Raw genomic sequence first — 24,253 nt, forward strand, 5'->3', positions numbered from 1 at the left:
ATTGAATATGCTTTGAATTAATTTAGTCTTGTGACTTGGGTGTTTCGAATCACCTTAGTCATGTGACCCTGTCAGTAAACCGTTCATTCGTTAGGTTTCGAATCGCTCCTGAAATGACCGATGCTTTGAGTTGCTTCAGTCACGTGACTTGGGTGTTTCGAATCACCTTAGTCACGTGACCTTGTCAGTCAAATGCAGATTTTCCTGGTCTCAAAACGCTTTTGAAATGATAATGATTTTAATTGCTTTAGTCTTGTGATTTGGGTGATTCGAATCACCTTAATCATTTGACCCTGTCAGTCAACCATCGATTCGCTAGGTCTCGAAACGCTCCTGAAATGACTGATGCTTTAAATTGATTTAGTCATGTGAGCTGGGTGTTTCAAATCACCTTAGTCACATGACCCTGTCAGTCAAACGCCGATTCGCCAGGCCTTGAAACCCTCCTAAAATGACTGATGCTTTGAATTGCTTTAGTCACATGACTGGAGTGTTTCGAATCACCTTAGTTATGTGACATGTTTGTTTCAAATCACCATGTGGATCATCGGTGGAGTGTTTCGAAACACTTGTGCTTGCACCTGCACTGTGTCAAAACGTCAGTCATCCCTAGAAAACACTATCATGTAGACATGAAATTTTCAATTCGCAGATAATTTTTTCCCACATTTTTTTGGCTACATCATTGTCATTGTCATAGCCTTAAAAAATTGCAACCATTTAAGAGTGAGTAAATGTTAATTTGAGGGTGAACTGTCCCTTTAAGCATCTCTTAAGGTTTTTACTTGAAAAACTGAACAGAGGAAATGAACTAGAAAGGATGTTCAAATCAAAGAAACTGGAGCCCCATCACAGCCATACTCATCTATTATGTGATTGTATGTTTACTAGCTGAGGTAAATTAGATTTGACAAACCGCTGACACAAACTCAGGACTAATTACATTTTGTTTAAATCTTTTTGTTTGTACTTGCGCTTCAAACAGGGCCTTCATAGTGAAATCAGCTGAGCTTCTGTCACGCTACTCATGAATGTAATCGCATCAGTAGTTACTATTATTTCCATGCTTTCCCCATCAGTTCTGATGATGCTGTACCTGGTCTGGGCAGTGGGCAGCCTTGCAGAACAGCTTTATTGAGCAGGATATTGAGAGCAGCTTTGACCACTGCTCTCTGGCCCGGGGTCAGAGCTTTGCTGTTGGGGGACCGTCGCTGTGAGGGAGAGCGTTTGGCTGTTACTCTCGATATAACAGCGTCCTCAACTCGTGGAACAATCACCGTATTCCAAAGCCTCACCAACCACCTGAACAGACACATTGACCAGTGTTAGTACAAAACACTGCCTGTGCAGATAAAAAAGAAAACAATGAAAAATTATCTGTCTAGGATAGTGTCCCCTGAAGTGCCCTGAAATGCATAGTTGGGTTTAAATGTGGCATAATTACAACTAAAACATAACACAGCATGACATATTAAGTTGCTCCTCCCGCTTTTAAAAAACAGCCAATAGAATTTTAATTAAATGACGGCTCTTATTTATAGGGTTTTGTCTTATGCTGATCGGATAATAGAATGATAGTCAATGATGAATTATGATGTGGTCACACTAGAGTTTGAGCATGCAAAATTCTGTTGTATGGCGAAAAGAAAAAGGGCGGGATAAAACAAGATGATTAGACATTTATAAAAGAGAGCGATTGGTCCAAATTTTTAATTTCTGTACAGAGAGGTCATGTTTTGATCTTTGATTGGTCCCATGCAATCACGTGATGCAATTTTTACAGGTCACCAAGCTTGAACTTTGCAAGTCTATGGGGTGAAAATGCAGTGTGTCCGTAGCTTCAGCCTTGTCAAAACATCTATGCACACCAAGTTTGTTTAAAAAACATCACTTCAAGTCTAGCTAAATTTGATCTAAATCTTAAATAGCTGGAGAGAGCTGTGAGCAAAAGGTAGGTAGCAGGGGAGAAAGAGGGCAGCATACAACTGTCAGTTCAGAGAGCATTTGATTGATCTGGGCCCAGATTTTCCAAAAAATTGGTCCAGATTTGGAAATCCCATGTTTTGCTATCCAGAATTAACTGATCTATCTTACTTTTATAACAGTTTTTTAAAGAAACATTGGGTTGGATCCAGTGGTGTAAATAACAAATTAAAATACTCAAACTGTAATTTACTAAGTTGTTTTAAAAATGTGTACTTTTACTTTCCCTCACGTACAATTTTAGTGTAGTATCTGTATCAGTACTTTTGCAGTACTACTCTCCCTCAACCTGCAGCCACTACTTTATTTTTTCGTGTCTATGGAAATGAGAAATATCAGTCCTGTAATTCCTGTCCAATCAAATCGCACATAGAGGGTAAATCGCATCATAATGAACAAGACCTGGCCGATTTAAATTGCAGCAAACTGTTTGGAAGCATTAAAAGTGTCCAAGAAGATGCCCAAAATCTTTACATGCATTGACCCAGAGATTGTTTAGATGCATGTCACTGAAGAGAAAATAACAGATGTTTACTGTATGATGACCGAAATGGCCTTAAACATCTAGCAGGCACAGGACGTCAACATGATGTCAGTGTTGTTGTACCCCAATGTCATGTCATTTTGTTTAGAAATTAAAATCGGGTTGACGAGAGAACCCAACGACAATGTCCACCAACCAACTTCAAAATCAACCAAATATCAACATCTAATGATGTTACAGCTTGATGTTGTGTGGACGTTACCAATATGATGTCTATAACAACTAAGTGCACTACAGAAAGTTACGTTTACACACATCCACAAATTACATGTAAATGCATTAGCTTTTCACAGCATAATACTCACTACTCACTACACTTGAGTACTTTTAAAAGGTCTACTTTTTACTCATAGTTTGAGTAATACTTACACCAGATACTTTTACTCTACTTGCACTACAATTTTAGGCAAGTAATGGTACTTTTACTTGAGTATGATTTTTCAGTACTCTTTCCACAACTGGCTGGATTACGGTGAGCCTTAAATGGAACCAAATGGAACCAACAGTGTAGCCTACTGGCTTAGGAAAGAACAACAGGTAGGCAAAATACCAGCTGCCACAAACAGCAATTGTTTGTTTTAAGGCAGGAGATACCAAACTTGTTCCTGGAGGGCCGGTGTCCTGCAGATTTTAGCTCCAACCCTAATCAAACACACCTGAACAAGCTAATCAAAGTCTTACTAGGTATACTTAAAACACCCAGGCAGGTGTGTTGAGGAAAGTTGGAGCTAAACCCTGCAGGGACACCGGCCCACCAGGACCGAGGTTGGTGACGCCTGTTTGAAGGGTAAGAACAGAAGCACTGCAATCAACAAACTTTTCACATTTTTTGTTTGTTCTAATACAATACTGCTTTAATGTTGTTGTTGTTGTTGTTTACCATATCTCATTAGATGTGACATACATTCTTCATACAGGTTCAAACTAGAAAGAATTTATATATCATCAGTAACCATTGAGTTTGTGATCATTAACTTAAAAAATACAACTTTTTTATTTAAATTGGTTTATTTGGTTAACAAAAATCACAACTGATTCCACCCTTCTGATAGGGTCAGGATAATCCTGTTTTTTTATTGGATCAAATAGATCCCAATCTGAGTTCAAAGTTTTGAATAACCCAAAGGACAGGTTTGATCCAAATCAAATGTAAGATTGGATTACATCGTCTGATCTTAATTCAAAATCCCTTTGTTACTTTTGAAAAAACTATTTACACGATTTGATCCAATCTGTAATTAAAGATCCCACTGGATTACTTTTGAAAAACTGGGCCCAGAAGATCTGACGAGAAGCTGAAGTGCGTGGTGATGTCATAAAAAACATAGAAACTCTTACATTTTCAAAAACTTTTACGTTTTTAATGCTTATACATGTATATTATCTCATGCAAATTTTGTCTTTGTTTCGGACCACTCTAGTTTAACGATAACGTTAAATATGACTATAAATATAACGACAATAAATACTTTACAGTATAATGACAACATTAGAGTGATGTACTTGGGTATGGCCTGGGTCTGTTCCAGATTCACAGGGCAGGAGAGGAAGATGTAGGGTCCCAGCAAGGCCTCTGAGGTCCCCAGACGTGAAAGACAGGCATTGAGCTGGTGCCACACTGAGCAAACCCAAGAAAGAGCTTTCTGTAGAGGATCATCAGACGTCCAGCACTGGCCCTGAGTCTGCAAAGTCGCAGAAAAGCCAAGTTAAGCAAATGTGTACTTTACTGTACTTTCTGAATGAATAAATTCTACAGGCTTTTCAATGTTTTGATTTGCTTTTGTTAACAGGTCACTGAAGGTGATGTTCAGGATGTTTTTAAAACTTTCTTTTCTCACTTGAAGTTACTGCATGGCTTTTGTAATTCACATTTCTAATCATAATAGTTTTATTAACTCATTTTTAATAGCTGACTTCTTTTATCTTTGCCATTATAACAGTAAATTATATTTTACTAGATATTTTTAAGACACTTCTATACAGCTTAAAGTGACATTTAAAGGCTTAACTAGGTTAATTAGGTTAACTAGGCAGAGGCAAGCTATTGTATAAAGATGGTTTGTTCTGAATATATATATATATATATATATATATATATATATATATATATATATATATATATATATATATATATATATATATATCGGAAAAAATATAGCTTAAAGGGGCTAATAATTTTGAACTTAAAATTGTTTTAAAAAAATTAAAAAATGCTTTTATTCTAGCCAAAATAAAACAAAGAATTTCTCCAGAAGAAAAAATATTGTAAGACATACTGTGAACATTTCAATGCTCTGTAAACATAATTCGGGAAATAAAAAATATATATATTTCTAATATTTCTGACTTTAACTGTATATATAAACACAAATAGAATTTTTTTTTTTAAATGCTGAAATCATTATTTATATGTAGATCACTCAGTGTTTGCTGGAATGATGCAGCAACCATTGACTAAATATACTAAACGATCTGAACTAAATTTAGTGCTGAAAGGCTATTCTGGTGGTCATCCCTGTAGCTTATTACATAATAAGCAGTGCTGACCTTGTGTAGCAACTTTCTGCGCATATGCCGTCCCAGCATGCCATTGAGGGGCTCGCTGTCCCATCGCAGCTGAACCCAGCGGAAGTGCTGCTGTAATCGCAGCTCAGCACCCTGCAGACGAGGCTTGGCCAGAGTTCCCATTAAAAAACTCCCTTCCCGGAAATAGTACAGCCCATCATGACCTGCCCAGCAAAAGAAATAGTTGATTCCAGATATTATTACAGGAGCATTGGCTATTCCAGCTCTGCTATAAATGATCTTTCAATCATCTGGGATCTGTTTGATCTTTTTTCTTTTTTAAAAGAAGCCTATTCTGCTCACCAAGACGATCTCTATTTAATAAAAAAAATTCAGTAAAAATTGTAAAATATTATTAACCTAATGTAACAGTTTTCATATTTATTATTATTATTATTACTATTATTAATTGTAATTACTGCAACATAAAGCTGAATTTTAGCATTATTACCTTAGTCTTCAATCACATGACCCAGAAATCATAATTATTATCATTAATATTGTTATTATTTATTTATTTTTATCAGGCCATATCCAACTTAAATAGTTAGCACATCAGTTGCTACCGGTTTCTGTTTCTTATGACTGTAAAAATACAGTATTATTATTGTGCATATGGTTTCTATAAAAGCCATTCTTCTAAAAGCCTCTTATTTGTAAATACTTAACAATGCACATATTGCACATAAACCATCTAGATGTATATATACACTTATTTAAATGTATTTCTGTCCCCTAGTGTTTATATGTATGTATGTATGTATCTATGTATGTATGTATGTATGTATGTATGTATGTATGTATGTATGTATGTATGTATGTATGTATGTGTGTATGTATGTATGTATGTATGTATGTATGTACCCTGAGCTCCTGTAAACAACAAAAAATTCCAAATGTATTTGCACATACTTGGTGAATAAATCTCATTCTGATTTTGATTATAATATGGTGATCTCCTGCTCAAGAAATACTTAGAATTAATATTAGGGCTGTCAAAATTAGCGTGTTAACGCATGTGATTAATTTTAAATATTTAACGCGTTAAAAAAAAAATTACGAAGATGCAGTTTTTTTATTTTCTGTTGTGGCCGACGTGTGTTTAGAGACGGCCGACGTGCATAGAGGCGACCTAGGCAGCCGCCTAGGGCAGCAGAATAGTGAGCGAACCGCCCGGTCTTCAAATTCATTCGTTACACCCACCCCCTCCCTCACGATCCTTACTTTCATCCGTGAACCGCGGCACTTTTGGGTTCAGGGCTGGGTGATTGCCATTTGCCTAGAGCGCCAGTTCAGCTTGCTTTGGCCCTGCGTGTGTTTGCAAAGAAACTTGGAAGGAAAGTTTCAGTAAAAAACAATTAATGTTGAATCACCAGGCTATCCTGCGTTTCCTCCAGAGTTTATGCAATTTCGGGTGTTTCATTTTTAATCTTTAGACTTTAACTGCAGTTCAGCAGTTCACTCTCATTCATCATATTTTCATTCAGGATGTTTTAATGGAGTTTTGTTACAGTACCTCATGGCGAACAAACAGAAAAACCTCAGAAAAATTTCGGGACTTGCGTGATCGCGTGATAAGGTAGTCAAAATTCGCTGCTTACATGGTCGACTGTTAATCAGTATTATCTTGATCATAAAAGCGTGTATTGGTGTCCATGTAAATGTACTGTAGGGAAAGTGGCAGATGAAGTCGCAAGCTGTCAAAGACAGCCCTATTCTATGCGTGTTGATGAATCTGAAAGGATCCCTCGCTCAGCGGGTCTGTTGTACTGCACACATTGTCTGTGTGTGTTTGTGTGTGAGTGTGTGTGTGCGTATGTTTGTAGTCCACTTAGAATCCAACATGGAAATCATTTTTGCTTGTTATTGGCATTGATTGTTTGAAATTCAAATGGCATTTAAATGCCTGTGTTTTAATCTCTGTAATAAAATTAATTATGATTAATGACAAAAAATTGTGATTAATTACGTTAATTTTTTTTAATCATTTGACAGCCCTAATTAATATTATTATCAGTGTTGAAAGCTATCGGGATCTATTGCGATAGAGTACCAAAAATCAATAATAATAATAATACCTTTTATTTATTAGGCTCTTTCTAAGCACTCAAGGACACCTTACAGTATAAAAGCAATAGACAGCGTATTCAACCAGCAAATCATTAAACGTTATCCTGAAAAAAAAAGTTTTTGTCTGAGATAAATATATTATTTACTTTTATTCAACTATGAAGCAGGATTGAACATTTATAATGATAAGAATCATTAATAATTGAGTAACAATAGTAATTAATCATAATATTACAGAAAATCTGCTAATTAAAATGTTTTTCGGAAGGATTGTGAACTAAAGACTGGGTAAATGATGCAGAAAATTGATAGCTTTAAATCACAGCAATGAAGAAAATTTTAGACCCTACATATTAAATAGACAATCACCATTATATCCAGTAAAAAGAGCAATTTTGATAGATATTATTTCCCAGTTTGACTGTCTTTACTCAATTTTTGATCAAATAAATTCAGTCTCCGTGAGCAGGATAGGCTTTTTTCAAAAACATAAGAATAATCTTACTGATTCCAATCGTCTGACTGGTTGTGTGTCTGTATGAATGCATCTTACCATGGTTCAGGGAGAGAGAATAGACAGATCCTCGGTTCTCCAGGGCTTCACACAGATCTCCCAGGATGTGGCTAAGCGAGTGGGCTCTTTCCAGACCCTCCAGAACCACCACAACACAATGACCAGCGCTGCTTTCATGCAGAGACACCAGGAACCCTGAAACACAACACAAACCCATCAATATTAGACAAACCACCAGCATTCAGAGATCTAATCCCTTACTCAAGTTAAACTCAATTAGCAACTTTTAGTACAGTAGTATAATGTGATTATCATAATATAGCTAAAAAAAAATTGGATAGCGCACCCAAAATAAAAATGTACATACTAGTTACTCAATCTTTTTTTTTTTTGCTTTTTATGAAAACAACACCCAATAGAGTACATCATGTATATATGTTAAAGAAATTATCTTGTTATTATCTTGTTATCTCGTGTTATTACCTGATACCAACTAGAACATGCACCAAAACACTAGCAAACAATACAGCAATTATGCAGCACCATCAAAAGAATCTCAGCCAGACTAATGGAATAAGAAATAAAATAGAATGACATATAAAAAGGAGAAACAGAAAATGAGAAAAAAATAATTAATACAGAAAAATAATAATTACAGAGCTATTTTTAAAATACCAGTTCCTCAATCTTAAGTTAATCCAAGCCTGAATGATTTTATTTCATCTGATGAAGATACTTGTCGCCAGACAGTTGACAATAGTCACTGACTTGCATAACAGGGTAAAAAACATTTTTCAAAATATCATTCATTCATTCATTCATTTTCGACTTAGTCCCTTTATTAATCTGGGGTAACCACAGTGGAATGAACCGCCAACTTATCCAGCATATGTTTTATGCAGCGGATGCCCTTCCAGCTGCAACCCATCACTTGGAAAACCAGTAAACACAGCGAGAACATGCAAACTCCACACAGAAATGACCAGCAACCTTCTTGCTGTGAAGCGATTGTGCAACCCCCTGCGCCACCGTGCGGCCTTTTCAAAATATCTTCTTATGTATTTAATATATCTGGAATAAGGGTCCATTACTGGATTTTCATTTATGACTTAGCTATCACTTTAATAGGGCTGTGTAATATGACAATATATAATGTATGGATAAAATAAATCATTTTATGTCATGCTCTATAGCTTATTTTGTGCTGTCATTGTTTATGGTAATATTTTTCATTATTTATATAAGCTCTATATTGCACGCCATTATGAGGATGCAGACGGAAACAAGAATGACAAAAAAATAATAATCTTGAAAGTTTTTTATGTTGGACATCAAATCATTCGTTTTTGAACAGTGTTTTATATTTTATAACATTTATTTTATATTTCTACATTTTTATCAAACGTTTGCCCTAATGTTCTAAACACAATGAGAAATATGTTCCCAAATGAATGAGTACATTTCTGAGTATATACTTTAAAAATGGAAGAAAAAAAATCCTCTTTACATGTGGTTAATATATTCATTCATTCATTTTTCCTCAGCTTGGTCAGTTTGTTAATCAGGGGTCGGCATAGCGAAATAAACCACCAACTTATCTAGCATAATTTTTAAACAGCTGATGCCCTTCGAACCGCAACCCAGTACTGAGAAACACCAATACACTCTTGCATTCACACACACTCATACACTATGGCCAATTTAGTTTATTCAGTTGACCTATACCAGGCGTTACGGTAGTGCAGTGGGTAGGACGATCCCCTCACAGCAAGAATGTCGCTGGTGCAAACCCCAGCTGGGTCAGTTGGCATTTTAATGTGGAGTTCCCCATGTTGACATTCAGGTGTTCCAGTTTTCCCCAGAGTCCAAAGACAATCTCTATAGGTGAATTGAACAAGTTAATCGGTAACACTTTAGAATAACTATCTGTTACAACTAGTTAATAGGTCATTGATAAACTGTTAGTTAATGGGTTATAAATGACTTGTTAAATGAAAGCTAATAGTTTGTTAATTATTTATAACTGTGCCTTATAGATAGCCAACAGATAACTTATAATATGTTAGTTAACAAGTTATAAATGACTTGTTAACTGTATTTTAATGATTTATAAATATAACTAATAAATTAGTAATAGATCATGAACAAGTTGTTAGTAAATTTCTTACTAAAGACTTGTTAAGTATCAGTTAATACTTTATATACGTTATTGGGCCGTTATTCTAAAGTTGCAGCTATTCTTCATTTATTAACTTAGTAAATGAGGAATAGTTGCAACTTTAGAATAACGTCCCAATTACATACATGAGCTAATAACTAACACTTAGCTAATATATTAACTCACACTTTACAGATCAGTTGTTCATAGTTTGTTAAACTACTAATACCGGTGAAACTTTGTGGAACAGCAAATGGATAGAACAAGTTCAAGCTACAGAAATTTGATGTGATATTTAAAGCATAACATTTTTGTGACTTAACCTTGTTCCACTCATAAGCTTTTGTGTGCTGTATTTTACCAAAGAAACTCCACAGATGAAATGTTAAACATTGTGAGTCATAACATGGCAGAACAGCAGTATACAACAGAATGCAAACCTATGAGGTTTGGGCACTTTTTTTTTTTATTTATATATTTTTTTAAAGTTCTACAAAGTTTCACTGGTGTTACTAGATGGTAAAGAAACTATGAACAACTGATCTGAGTTTGAGTTAAAATATTGTGTTATAAGTGTTAGTTATTAGCTTATGTATGTTATTGGGCTGTTATTCTAAAGTTGCAACTATTTCTCATTTATTAACAGTTAATAAATGAAGAATAGCTGCAACTTTAGAATAACGGCCCAATAACGTATATAGTATTAACTGATACTTAACAAGTCTTTAGTAAGTAATTTACTAACAGCTTGTTCATGATCTTTTACTAATTTATTAGGTATAGTTATAAATCATAAAAATACAGTTAACAAGTCATTTATAACTTGTTAACTAACAGCTTGTAAGTTATTTATTGGCTATCTAAAAGGCACAGTTATATATAATTAACAAACTTCTAACTTTTATTTAACAAGTCATTTATAACTCATTAACTAACAGTTTATCAATGGACTATTAACTAGTTATAACAGATAGTTGTTCTAAAGTGTTACCAGTTAATCTTGTGTGAATGCAAGAGTGTATGGGTGTTTCACAGTGTTGGGTTGTGGCTGGAAGGGCATCCGTTGTGTAAAACATATCCTGGATAAGTTCAATTTACAGAAATGGTACTATATTGTTATTTATAGTGTTATCAGGACATGAGATCACTTAAGTTGTGAGATGATCATATCGTCCAGCCATCTATTTTGCTTTGCTTTCAAACATTAAATCATGGAGCTTTTATTTTGTCAGAGAGCTGTACAAAAAGTCTCTCTTAATCTCTTTTGTCAACAACAGACTCGATGTTAAACAAATTTTCAAATACAACTGACTCAAACTCAAGAGTTAATTTGTTTTTCGCTCTTACCACAATTGATGAAGATCTCCAGCAGCTGCTCTTTTGATAGGTTCTCCTCCATCTCCACCCTGATGACATCGCAGATGATCCCCTGAGCCTCTTGTCTGTGCTGAAGACACACAAACACACAGCAGGTGCATCAGAAACCTCACCACTAGTGCATGTGAGACAAACTGAGAATCATTAAATCATTCTGAGAGCAGCACCTTTATTTAGAGCTCACATTTAACATCTACTTTATTTCTGTAATACCTGTTATATTGTAGAATTAAAGGTCCAGGGAAGTGCTTTGAAATGTACAATTTTATTCTCTGTTTAACGTAATCTCAACTGAAATATAAAGAGGGCAGGAAATATTGTAGCTCGTCCCTGTTAAAAAACAGCCAGTTGCATTTTCTTCATCACAGCTCTGCTACAGTGGTTGAGCTCAATTGAAAAGCAAATGAGAAGTGTCTTGACGGGGGCGGGGCATGTCAGATACTAGACAGCATTTAATAGGCTATGATTTTAAGAGGAAAAGAAGTATGAGGTGACATATATAAAATTGTAATAAAATTTAGGCGGAAGTGATTAAATGCAAGCTTTTAATGTTTGTATCACTTTTAAATCTTCTACTAGGCTATACACAGAACGTATTAAGTTGAATTTAATACATTTTACTACCTTTTTAAACTTTTTTTTTTTAATACTAGCTCGACTTAGAACTGCAACTGTAGTGGCGTAAATGAAATATCTTTATAAAATAAAATAACATTTTGCAGATAACATATACATTTAAAGGTAATGACATCATAACAATCATAATTAAATCCACTATTTTGTTGCTAGCCCTTATGGCTCAAATCTTTGGAGCTTGCCCCCTAATTACAATTTTTCTTCATATGTTACATTTCCTTTTAAACTTTTTTTTGTGATGAAACTTTAAATAACATACGAACTTGACAGTTGACAAAGCAATAGTGTTGCACATAGACTCTAATATTTATGATAATTACCTTGATATAATGAGATATCTGGTTGGCGATGTACTCCTGAAAGCTTCCCTCCAGCCCATGGAAAATAACATTATGGTACTGTTCCACCTGATCACCAGAAAAAAAAACAAATAACCCAATCAAGTTCATCAGCTGGTAAACATCACAAACAACAGCACATGTATTATTCATTTTGACCTTCTTCATTTTATCACTCGTGCCAAATATTTTGTTCATGCTGGCTGATTACTCAAGTGTGTTTTGGAGGGTGTTTTCTAGTCTTAAGTTACTGCTTGTTGCACTGCAATGTGTCTTCTGTTACAACATTCAAAACACAAATAGTATCAGTTGCTCCAAGGTGCCAAACTGGTTTTGTAGGCTCGGTGAATGATGTTTAAAGTCCAGATGTTTTGTAAGAGCTTAGCTTTCTCTCAGCACTCTTTATACAAACTATTAAGATCACTCAGAGTAGATCAGACATGCTAAGAGTGAAAATGTGAAAAAATGAAACTTTTGCCATCCTTTACTCACCCTCACACAAAAGAAGATATGAAAATGTTGCAAACCAGTAGGCATTGACATCCAGTACGAAAAACAAATGGTATGGAAGTCAGCGGCATGTCCAACATTCCTCAAAGTATCTTCTATTGTATTTAACAGAGCATGTAGGTGATGGCATAATTTTCATTTTTGGTGTGAACTGTACTATTAAAGCATTTAATATAGACCTCCTGAAATGCATAATATATTATATATAGTAAATATATAATAACAATAAGAATAGGAAGAAAAATAAATGTACTACATACATACATGTATATTAATAATAATGTTATTTGTACACTAATTCAGTATTAAAGGGCTCCTATTATGCAAAAATTACTTTTACAAAGGGCTTAAATGCTGTTTTGTGGCAACAGTCTGTAAATATGACCAGCTTCTAATTGTAAAAATTTATAAATTATATATTTTTATAATCACTCTTCATAAAAACAGTGCAGAAACACATTGATGGAGATACTCTATTATTTGTATGTGTCACCGGGGGGGGTATCAAACCATAAGTTACAGTATATTCAGGGCCAAACAGAAAATTTTGGTTAAAATCTGTGCACTTCTGTGGAATGATTTTGGGAGTATTATAACTAAAACCCTAATATGTGAACTAAAAAATAACACCTTTTTTTAACTTTTATTTAATGTTTAAAATGCAAATCAAATTAGATTGACTTTATTTGGTAAACAAAGCTAGTCTCTCATATAATATATCTACTAAAAGACAGAAAATATTACTGTACAAACTGCATTGTACATACATCAGATGAACATTTTCATATTAGTCTATATTACTGTAATTAATTTAAAAACTGAATAAATTTAGATTTACACACATTTACTCAAGTAAATAAACAGAATCAATGATGGGCTAAAAATCTGCAGAATTCTGCGGAAAATCTGCGGAATTCTGCACGTGCAGATTCCGTGTGGGCCTAGTGATATTCTCTGGTTCCTTAGCACAAGATGTTAGTCTTGTTTTTTTTAATCTGCCACTATGCTGACACATGGCATTTATTAACTCCACCCACTCTTGAAAAGAGGGTTGGGACCATAATCTCATTTGAATGTAAAGCGTCAGTCACCAAAATGGCACAATTAGCATAAAAACCTAAAAGGGGAAACTTCACACACACTCTCTAGGGACATCAGAAACTTATTTTATTGTAAAAAGGGGCACAATAGGCCCCCTTTAAAGCTTAATACGTTTTTTTTTATATTTTTGAAAAAAAGCTAATGCTCACCAAGACTGTTTCGATATTTGTAAAAATTAACAAAATAAAAAAACAGTAAAAAGCAATGTTAAAACTGAGTTAATATGGCTGAATCAATAATATGCTCTGGCACTACTTAAACAATACATGCATACACACAGATTGCATTATAAATATGCAATTACTCAGTTTAAACCCCATAATGTACTTTATAAACAAACTCTTTGTTTTGTAGTCTTAAATAACAGCTTGTTGCAGTGCAGTGTGTATTCTGTTACATCATTTAAAACATAAATAGTATCAAATAGTAGCCCCAAGGTGCCAAACTGACAGAGGAGGCTCAAATAATGTTGTTTTGGTCCCACAGTATTATAGGGCCTTTTTTGTTCTCTCCCAGCACTGTTAATCCAAACTTTAAAGATGATCCAGCGTAACTCAGACATGCTAAATAAAAGTCAGTTTGACACAAGAGTGAATCAGCATACCAGGCGGACGTAGTTCTGCAGCAGCTGAACGGAGATCAGGGAGTCGTACGTCATCTCATCCAGAGCACACTCTGACAGGCCTGACAGAAAGCAAAATCAGGAGCTATGAATCAAAGCTGCAGGGTTCATCAAGGAGCACAACACTCAGAGGCCAGCGTGAAATGCATTTGAGCGAAGGCTTCATGCAGTTGTTTTGACATGAGATGGAATATTCTGGAGCCCAGCTTAACATCAGGGTCATGTGACGACAGGGAGCACAGCGTGGCTATTCATTAAAGCGTGGAAACATGGGAGATCTGCTGATTCTCCGCATCATAGGACTGAACATCTTTCTAGGGATTTGACCAAATATTTGGTAAAGTTCACAATAATTGAACTGCATTGCATTCAATGAACTCTTAACAATAATATTACAGTATTTATTACTACTTCCTGCCAATGCCGTAGAAATACATTTTAAAAACTAAAGGTTAAGCAGTATGAAGGTTATACTATTCTAAGGTTTGAAAAAATTATTAAGTACTTTTATTAGGCAAGGCTAAAAAAGTAAGGCTTTATTTTGATGGTCCATTTGAGTATTAGTAGACTGTCCGCTTAATATCTGTTGATACTGCTCCTTCAACAGACATTTAATGGACTATAAGAAACTTTGCAAAATGTCAACTTACACTAACCCTAACTCCAACCGTAACCCCAACTAACAGTCTACTTATAATCTAATCAAACAATGGACCATCAAAATAAAGTGTGACCGAATGTTAAAAAGAAAAACAAATGCTGTCAAATCTTTATGAAATATTCCTAAAATAGTATCATGGTTTTCTGAAAAATTTTAAGCAGCACAACTTGATACATAAATAATAATCATAAAAACCTAATACACAGGAAAGTGATATACATGTATATGTAGCAAACCTCCAATGTTTTTTTTCTCTAAAGTCAGTAATTACAGTATTTATCATGATTTAAATGTAAATTAAGCGCTGTAACTCAAACCTTTACTATCATTGGTATAAGAATACAACTTTGATGCTTTGAATTAGATTATGTGACTTTTGCCATGGTTTCACAAAGGAGGTCTCACACAAACACACACAGGGGTAGCAGAAGAGGGAATAAAAGCGCTTTTTGTAAAACATCCTTTTGGTAGAAAAAAGAATTTATATTTAAATTTAAGGGGTCACTAAGAAAAGGGGTCAATAACTTTAAGGGGTCATTAATTTTCTCAATTCTTTTACTGTTTATTTTTTACTTTTAACTGAACTGTACCGTAAGAATGTCTAATGACTTAGAAGTCATTAAGAAAACAACTCTTAATAATAAACAAATAGCGTGACAGACATTTATCTTCATTTTTGGATACTTATCTTTATATATTGCTATCTATTTTATGTGAAATTATGAATATTTCTTTTCTACAACCTTGTCAGACATTTTGACTAACAAAACATTTTGTTTGACAACAAAACATAACAATTTTACAGTAGTAGTTAAATATGTAAACATTTCTGAGACAAAAACTTAACATGTGCACATCATGTGCTTCACATGATCTTTCATTGGGTCCTTAAACTAATTACAATTATCTGTGGAATTTCCGATTTAAATACACCAGAGGACACACCAGAGGACATGGTTTTAAGAGACAAAATGTATCAAGTTCCTATGCTTTTAGAGATATATAGATTCAAAAATATAAGCAATTTGAAAAAAATTGCCGTTTACTAAATTAGTAACTTTTAACATTTAACATTTAAGTATTTATTAATGTTTTTAAGATTTTCTTTGAAATATATTAAAGCTGTAATTTATTGAACTATGCTTGAGACAGTCACACTATAGGATCATTTTAAAAATTGTCAAAAGATTTTTGTTAAAAAAAAAACTTTATAACACATCACTTTTTATTACAAGAGATCCATGGAAAACAGAGATTTTTTTACTGCATATTAAATTATGACAATACTAATTAAATAAATGTTTGTCATGTGTGATATTAAAAATATCAAAAACACACACATATATACATACTGTATATATTTCCATATTTTTACAGCAGTTCTGTCTGGTTCTTGAATCTGGATGGCTGATAGCTGTGCAATATTCTGCCAGTAACAGCACATGTCCAGCCTCTTCACCCTTGTGTATTACTCTGCCCACATACAGCAACAAGCAGATGACACTCTACAGTTTGACAAATATTGCTGCCGTTGGACAACTTAACATACTTTTTAGAGAATGTAGTTGTTTAGATTACAACAATGCAGTTTATTTATAAGGATAGTTGCTATTTTTAAATATTTATAATTTCTGAGAGAGCGTGTCAGCGTATTTGAGCAAAGATGGTTGACATTGTTCATCCACAAGATGGAGTCAGAGACAGCATAATAAGCATTGGATGAGGGAAAATACAGTGTCATTTTAAACTACAGCTGATCAAATTATTATAAAACTGGTAAGGGGCCTTTTATGTCAAGCTCTCTCTTTAGTATGTTGTAGTGTTGTATTTATACCACAGTAATTGTAGTGTGTTGAGTGTGAGATGGGACTCATCTTAAAGTCCTAAAACAGGAGATAGCCATCTGTTTCTAATTAGTCTCTTGTATTCGCTACTGCAGACTAGTTCAGTAAACAGTAAGAAAGAAGAAATGCCCACATGTGTTTTTCCTTATCGTTTTTCCGTTTTTCCTTATCACAATATCACAAACACAACAGTAATCTGGAAGTGACTGTGTTGCTTTGGCTTTTTCGTGGTTAATTATTGTGATTACAACAGAAAAACACTAGGAAATCTCTGTAGAATGATGGCATTTCATGCCGTTCAGCCTTATAATCTTAAAATGTGAGTCAAATCACCCGTTTTGTCATCACTTTAGACATTCTGCTAGCGAATCATTCAAAATACTAGCTCTAAAGTGACGTTTGTGAAGTAGCAACAGTTTCTGCTTTTCTGATGTCAGCTGCATATGTGAATGAATAGCAAAGAAAGTAGTTCCTCATACAAAAGGATTTTGAGACTCTTCGTGTTTGATTTTCTTTTTTATAAACATGATTATGCCGTCAAACTGTTGTATAAACGCAATATCACACTCGTAGCGGTGCGATGTGGCTGTATATCGTCACTGGTAGGACACTAAGGTACTCGTCCTGCGGCTTTGTGCCAACGTACGTCTCCAAAGATGTGTCCAACACCAGTGCCGATATACAGCCACATCACACTGCTACTCAGTGTTATATTGCTAATTGCAAGGTCCCAAAACTTTGAAACCAGTTATTAAAATTTTTTGTCTTTAGGCCCTCAAAAGGCAGATCAGACAAGTGTAATTGTTGTGTAAATGAACAGCCAAAATGGTTTAACGATTTAAAATATTTAGCAGAAAAAGGTGTCAGGTAAACCTATCCTCAGTGCTGGCAGAGCTCACCTTTAAGGCATATAGTGATCCGTTGACTCAGCCGCTTGCGAACGAAATCCCACGGAGACTGAGCCAGATCCTGCCCCGCCATCCAGACAGCATCACCTGAACAAGAGAATTCATTCAGAGCCTGCTAGAATTATTGCAAAAGACAAGATGTGTGATCTCTTCACTGACATGTGCGCTGTTTTCATCTACAGTAGTACAGTATGTCAAACGTGAGTCATGAAAAATGAGCTTTTATCCCATAAATCCTCCTCCCTCTCTTTGTCGTCTGTCAGTCTCCTGGTGTTTTCTGTCAGGAATAGCAGATAGTCATCACGTTGCTCTCTGCAGGCCAAAACACATTATTCTGACATCTGCTTGTGGTGTTTGGAAACATCTTGTCTAAAGGGAGGAGTTAAGTGTAAACAAAACAAAAAAAGGAGCGGTGAGAAAAAGAAAGAGTTACAAACACGAGCAGGAGAAGGCCGGAGGGCTGTGAAAGAGATGGGTGAGAACTTGGAGAAGGCTAGTTTATTTTCAGCAGTGCTGCATGACAACCTTTGGGCCGAGCCAAACTCAGTTAGTCCTCTGTTCCACGTCCTTCCCTACTTGGCCCAGCGTGGTGTTGGCGACACCCAAGACAAGAGCCATTTTAAATTCACACTCACAAGTCAAGTCAATAATAGCGTGTTTGTCAATGTTTTGCGTCCTATATTTAGATGTTTGATATCACCAGTCATTCTAGAGACAGATATATTTGATATTTAAAACATATCAGTTTGTGCGTCTATGACAACAGGCATTTAAAAATCGCTGAGGTGGGGAAATTAAAACTTGAACAGTGACCGAGAGCAGTTCAGGAAGTGCCGCAGCTGTTCAGGAGACTGGAACCTGCCAAGAATAGCCATCGCAAGTGTGTCTCTACGCTGCAGGTTACAGTTCAATGGGAGCACAAAACATCCAGCGCTGTTGCTGAGCTGTGTGTATCAAAATGTTTTATAGATTAGATAAAGAAAGAGGGTGTTTTATGGCCATTATAGACTTTTAAACTGTAACTATTTTTTCCAATAATAATAATAATAGTAATATTAATAATAATAATAATAATAATAATTTAAAAATTGTTAGGGCTGCACAATATATTGTTTTAGCATCGATATCCATATATATAGCCATCTGAAATGTGGAGTTGGGATTATTATTGTTGATCAGCAATATAAATGTACAGTGTTTACATTTTACATTGCATTTAGTTATTTAATAATAGGGGCATAACAAAACAGCGATATGCATGAGGTGGCACTTCTTGTAATGCTGAACCGAACAAATGAAGTGTTCAGATGCAACACCTTCTACATCCATCAGACCTCCTTTTTGTAAATGAGCATTTTCTATCAGGCTCCTATATAATTAGACACATAAGTTTCATTTTCTAGATAATGAAAAGGCTATTAACTAGCAAATAAAATATATATTTTTTTTAAATGTCACTTTAAACAATCCTTTGGATTTTAACAAATTAGATTTTCTTTTGCGTGAAAACCAGCTTAATCCACCAGTGTTTTTTTTTATGCAAAAACCTCTAAATCAGGGTCACAAACTGCCGGCCCATGGGCCATTAACTGCCCTTCCTCTTCTTCCTCCTCCGGCCTGCAACGGCAACACCCTAAGCATCATCTCTGAACCCCCCTTGGGTTTCACTTAGCGCAATCATAAGCATCACCTAAACACCCCACACTCCCCTGCCCCCAGTCTTCACGCGATTATAAGCATCATCAGTGTAATTAGTTAAAAAATCACTAAAGATGCAATTACAAATTATTTTAACAAAACATAAAACACATTACACAAACCACCTACAATTAAAAATACATGAATCTGTGAAGTGGCGGTTCACAATACTGTGGCGACACCTGATAAACCAGGGACTAAGCTAAAAGAAAATGAATGAATGAAATCTGTCAAAAATGCAAAGTCAATAACATCAAAATTGATATTATTTAAATCTTAATCTGTTGTCATTTCTGAATTTTGGGATTTATATTTAATGTAAGTAGAGCAATGTAAACATTGCAAACATTGTAAACTAAGCTTGTCAAATTCAAATAATGTAGTGTACAAACATTGTGAGACATCAATATCTGTGCATTGTCCATTAATAAAAACAGCTTTACAGATGTATAGGTAATATGAAGTAATATAAATAATGTAAAGTTCTATACATTATATTTATCTTAAAAAATAGCTTACATTAGCCAACAAGGTTGCCCTACTGGGCAAAAGGGGGATGTCTCTCAGACACTTTTAGAAGCTGTCATTCATTCATTTTCTCCATACTCATTGGTCTCTTTTTTGTCTTTTGTTTATCCTCGCAGCATGCATGTAGGATAAAAAAACAGCATCTTTATCTTTCATGAAATGGGAGTTGCTCTTTAATGTAGATATAGTAAATCGAAATCATTCAAAGCGTCACTGCGCAAAAAAATCTTATAAATGCATGTTACACTTCCGACTTTACCATTCACTGACAGTCTGATAGGCTCATCCAGTTCATCAAACTCTGTCTTTTAAAATCTAAATCGGAAGTAGAATAAAAAAGTCTCCTCAAAAAAGCTGTCGTATCAAAATGTGATTACATTAAAAACATATGATTCGATTCGCACCTTCTGATTGGTTCTCAGGATACAGCGACTTTTGCTGTCAAAGGCAACTGGTGTTTAGAGGTCTTTTGTTATTTCTAAATGGGCTTACGCTGCAATTCAGATGATTTTAAGCAAAAATTTTTGTTGAACAATTACTACATGACTAAAGCATTCACTCATTTATCACAAATATCTAACTATCCATCTAAGGGAGAATTATTCATGGTATTATTACTTTGATTTCTTCATTAAATTCTGAGATATATGACAAAGGTCCTTTTTGTACTGGAAAAACAGTAATGAAGTGTAAATTTGTAAATGTAAAAGTCTGCTATAAAGAGAATATGCATTAAATCGATCAAAAGTAAACAATATATATGCTCATAATTATAACATTCACCATGTTTACCTATAATCACGGAGGCTATGCTGTTGGCAGAAAGTCCCAAAGTGTCAGCTCTGGCCAGAACGTCTTGCAGTTCCCAGCTCCCACAAATCAGCTGGAGATGATTGGTCAGCAGGTGACTCAGGCTTTCTGTTAACTCCTCCCAGCTTGTGTGGCGCCGAACTGTAACTTTGCCAACAGTGCAGCTGTCTTCCAGGAGATCCACAGGACAAAGACGCTCCGGCGAGCCCATGAGCACCTGTACAACCACTGTGTACCAGTCTAAAATATATAGGAGAAAGCAAAAGCTATAAGTTGTGTTCACTTAATGCCCAAAGTATACTTCGGTTTTTACACCTACCATAGGAAATATCATCATTTGTACAGTATGTGTGTGTGTGTGTGCTTTAGATTGTTTTTGTATCACTTAGTTTGTACACAAAGTCGACACAGAACCGAGCCCTTGCTTCTCATTTTGAAAAAAAAGTTTAACTATTGAAAACGGCAAATAAAAACAACAACAACAAAAAAATCAATATGTTGCTTAATGCTTACAGTGAAGCAATGAGACTGGGCATTATAAACCAGAATGAACAGCCAATTTGGAAGTATATTAACATACTGAAATAAAAGTTTCAGCAAATTCCAGTTCACATGGACTTTAAGTGCCTGTGTTCATGCATACACATCATCAAATGGGCTATGCTTTAACCCCAGTGCGCTGTTGTGGATGTTTTCATCCACTTTAGGGTGATTTTTTTGTCCTAATTCGTCCACAACTTTCTCTGTGTTTCAGCAAATAGAATGATTTTTGGCGAAAAAAAATATTTTGACAAATTGTTTTTGGGAAAATGCTTTAAAAGTTTTTAAAAACTCAACACTACACTCTGGGCACATTTACCACCCTTTCATTATGTTGGTGGCTGTTTTTGCCCCATTGACTTCCATATGAACTAATTTCGAGAGGATCACGTGCTTATGATTGAACGCAGCTGGTCATGCACTAGCCAATTCATAATTCACCAATCAGACAATTCCTAAGGTCACTATAAATACCCTAAGTTCCATATCACAGCCATCTTCGTTTTAAGAATTCCTCCTTTCACCCCTACTTCTAGTCCTTTTCTAGAAGGGTGGCACGGTGGCCCAGCGGTTAGCACTGTTGCATCACAGCAAGAACGTCACTAGTTCTAGTCCTTCCCAAGCCATCCTATGTTTCTGTGCGGAGTTAACACGTTCTCTGTGTGCTTCTTAAAAATGCATCTTAAGTTAATTGACTATTCTAAATCGGCATCATAGACATGCTCCTAGTAAGTAGTTATACCTTAAAAAGCAATCACTATCTGTTCATTAGTTACTACAGCAGGAGAGCTTCGAGATCTACCTGAGCTCAAATTACCCTCTTGCCCTCTAACGGTAGGGAGCCCTGGGTTCGAGGATCTTTTGAGCTCAGGGCTCTCTCCCGGGACAGCATGCCAAACACACTTTATAATCAATCATCAGCTAAGTGTGAACTCTTACGGTTATTTTACTCCCTAGAACTCAATTTAAAAGCCAGACATTTTTTGCACAGGCTTATCTAAGGGAGTAATGGTCCCAACTGATGATCAACAGTAAAAGGAAAAAAAATTACCTTTTCCCAAAAGACAAAACCATCAACAATCAAAAATGGATAATTATAGGGTGTCATGGCTTTGCAATCAAAAACGTTGTTATAATGGAATCAATGGGGAAAAACAGTCACTATCATAATGAGTACTTTTAAACAAAAGAGTGTTTAACCTAGTGTAACCTAATGACTAAATTAGGCAAACTAACATATTTGTACAAAGCTCCATCACTCAATTTATACTCGCCCAGGTTCTCTAGCAGGTCTTTGCAGTCATCTGTGGCAACATCATGTATGGTGCGATTGCATTTGTCCCTCCTCTCCATGTCGTGTTGACTGTGGTTACACAAAACCTCCAGGCATTTCTGTAAACCAGCAGATACAAACGCATGCAAGGTGCCATCTTTGACTATCAGCCTTTTTATGTTCTGGTGTGAAACACTGCCCTCAGCATCAAACTTATAAATGTCACCTTGTAGCCCCTGGATGCAGCAATGTGGGCGGCAGTCCAGCCATCCTGGTTACTGTGGTTAAGGATGTGACATGCCTTGCTTATGCCAGGCTTTTGGAGCTCCTGTTTGGCGTCTGAAGGAAACGTTGGGCTGTTCAGATGGTCTGGTTCAGATGACGGGTGGTGCAGCAGGAGCTTCAGAGTGTCCACATGACCTGAACTGACTGCAGCGTGCAGAGCTGTGCAGCTGTCCTGTTAACACAATCAAAAAGAAAGAAGATTCTATTTAACAAAGCAATGACACAAGTTTACTGAAAATACATACTGGGTGCTTTCACAGCAACACATTTGTTTCAGAACCTGACACGTTTGGCCCCTTAGGTCGGTTCATTTGGGCATATGTAAAACCCGCAATCGTGCTCTGATCCGTGCCAAAACAATTGGTCTGAGACAGCCGGAATGAGGTGATCTCGGCTGAGTTTAAATTAACTCTAGGTTGGGTCGGTTGTAGTGAGAAAGCTATATGACCCAACGAACTAACAAACCAGGCTGTATCACAGCCTGTGAGTATTATGAATATGTAATAGGCATAATTATGGCTATATGAAGAGAGAATGATGAGTAGAGATGTAATTTCTCCCAGTAGATGTGTGTTTTATATAAATGATGAATTGAAACCATGCTGTCTAACTAAACTATTAAAATATATATGTCTAATATCAGTAACTTTTTGGTTAACTTGACCTGATGTAGAATCAAAATATATTTTACAACCCTTGACAATAAAAATGAGGATATGTATGAGAAATTCTTACCTCTGATTTATATTTGGTGATGATCTCTGTGGGTGTCACTATTCAAAATGAAAGTGCATCTTTTTACTTGTCTTATTTTAAATCATTATTGAATCATAAATTGATATAATGACGTATGACAGCTAAGTGTGAGAAGAATTTTCTCGCATGTGACTTGTTTGAATTATTTTGGTCTATTTATATATCTTGCCGTGTGAAAACGAACCGCACGAAGAACAAAAGGCAACATTGTAAAAATTTTAATCCCTGTTTCGGAACAAAACAACCAATCTATAAGTGTGAAAGCACCCTGAGTTAAATAAAAAAATACACATATTAGAATTATACATATTACTAGTATTTGTTGTTTACTAGTATGATTGTAATATATTAAATAATAAGACTCCCTAGTTTTATGCGATTTCACGATCAAGATTAATATGAGATGAGATTAATAATCTCCTAAAACCTCCAATTCAAAACTAAATAATCAAATTTTTTTTATTTCAGTTTGCAATTAATTGCTTTACCTGACTTATAGACGTTGCATACACAGCGCAAAGTAATGTATTTG

The 24,253-nt window shown here is 35.3% G+C and overlaps 1 protein-coding gene across 13 annotated transcripts in view; it reads right to left on the reverse strand.

Moving 5' to 3' along the window:
* Positions 1-24,253, reverse strand: part of cttnbp2 (cortactin binding protein 2) — a 95,590-nt gene that overhangs the window by 14,762 nt on the left and 56,575 nt on the right. For 11 of the 13 annotated variants that reach the window (XR_015514941.1, XR_015514936.1, XR_015514938.1 and 8 more), the window contains 11 exons: positions 22,907-23,137; positions 22,682-22,799; positions 20,850-21,107; positions 17,823-17,918; positions 14,401-14,480; positions 12,168-12,254; positions 11,182-11,281; positions 7,716-7,871; positions 5,075-5,256; positions 4,031-4,209; positions 1,097-1,302 (listed from right to left, as the gene is read on the reverse strand). Coding sequence is in view for 5 of the 13 variants with exons in the window: in XM_087293143.1 (XP_087149269.1) it covers positions 1,097-1,302; positions 4,031-4,209; positions 5,075-5,256; positions 7,716-7,871; positions 11,182-11,281; positions 12,168-12,254; positions 14,401-14,480; positions 17,823-17,918; positions 20,850-21,107; positions 22,682-22,799; positions 22,907-23,137 (1,693 nt within the window). In the remaining 8 variants the exon portion in view is untranslated. Of the gene's footprint in view, positions 1-21; positions 219-329; positions 1,303-4,030; positions 4,210-5,074; positions 5,257-7,715; positions 7,872-11,181; positions 11,282-12,167; positions 12,255-14,400; positions 14,481-17,822; positions 17,919-19,372; positions 20,509-20,599; positions 21,108-22,681; positions 22,800-22,906; positions 23,138-24,253 lie in introns of those variants that run through there. The other 2 variants (XR_015514939.1, XR_015514940.1) reach the window with 2 other exon arrangements.

This window comes from Danio rerio, chromosome 18 (assembly GCF_052040795.2).
Source record: "Danio rerio strain M-AB ecotype USA chromosome 18, GRCz13ab, whole genome shotgun sequence".
Lineage (NCBI taxonomy): Eukaryota > Metazoa > Chordata > Actinopteri > Cypriniformes > Danionidae > Danio > Danio rerio.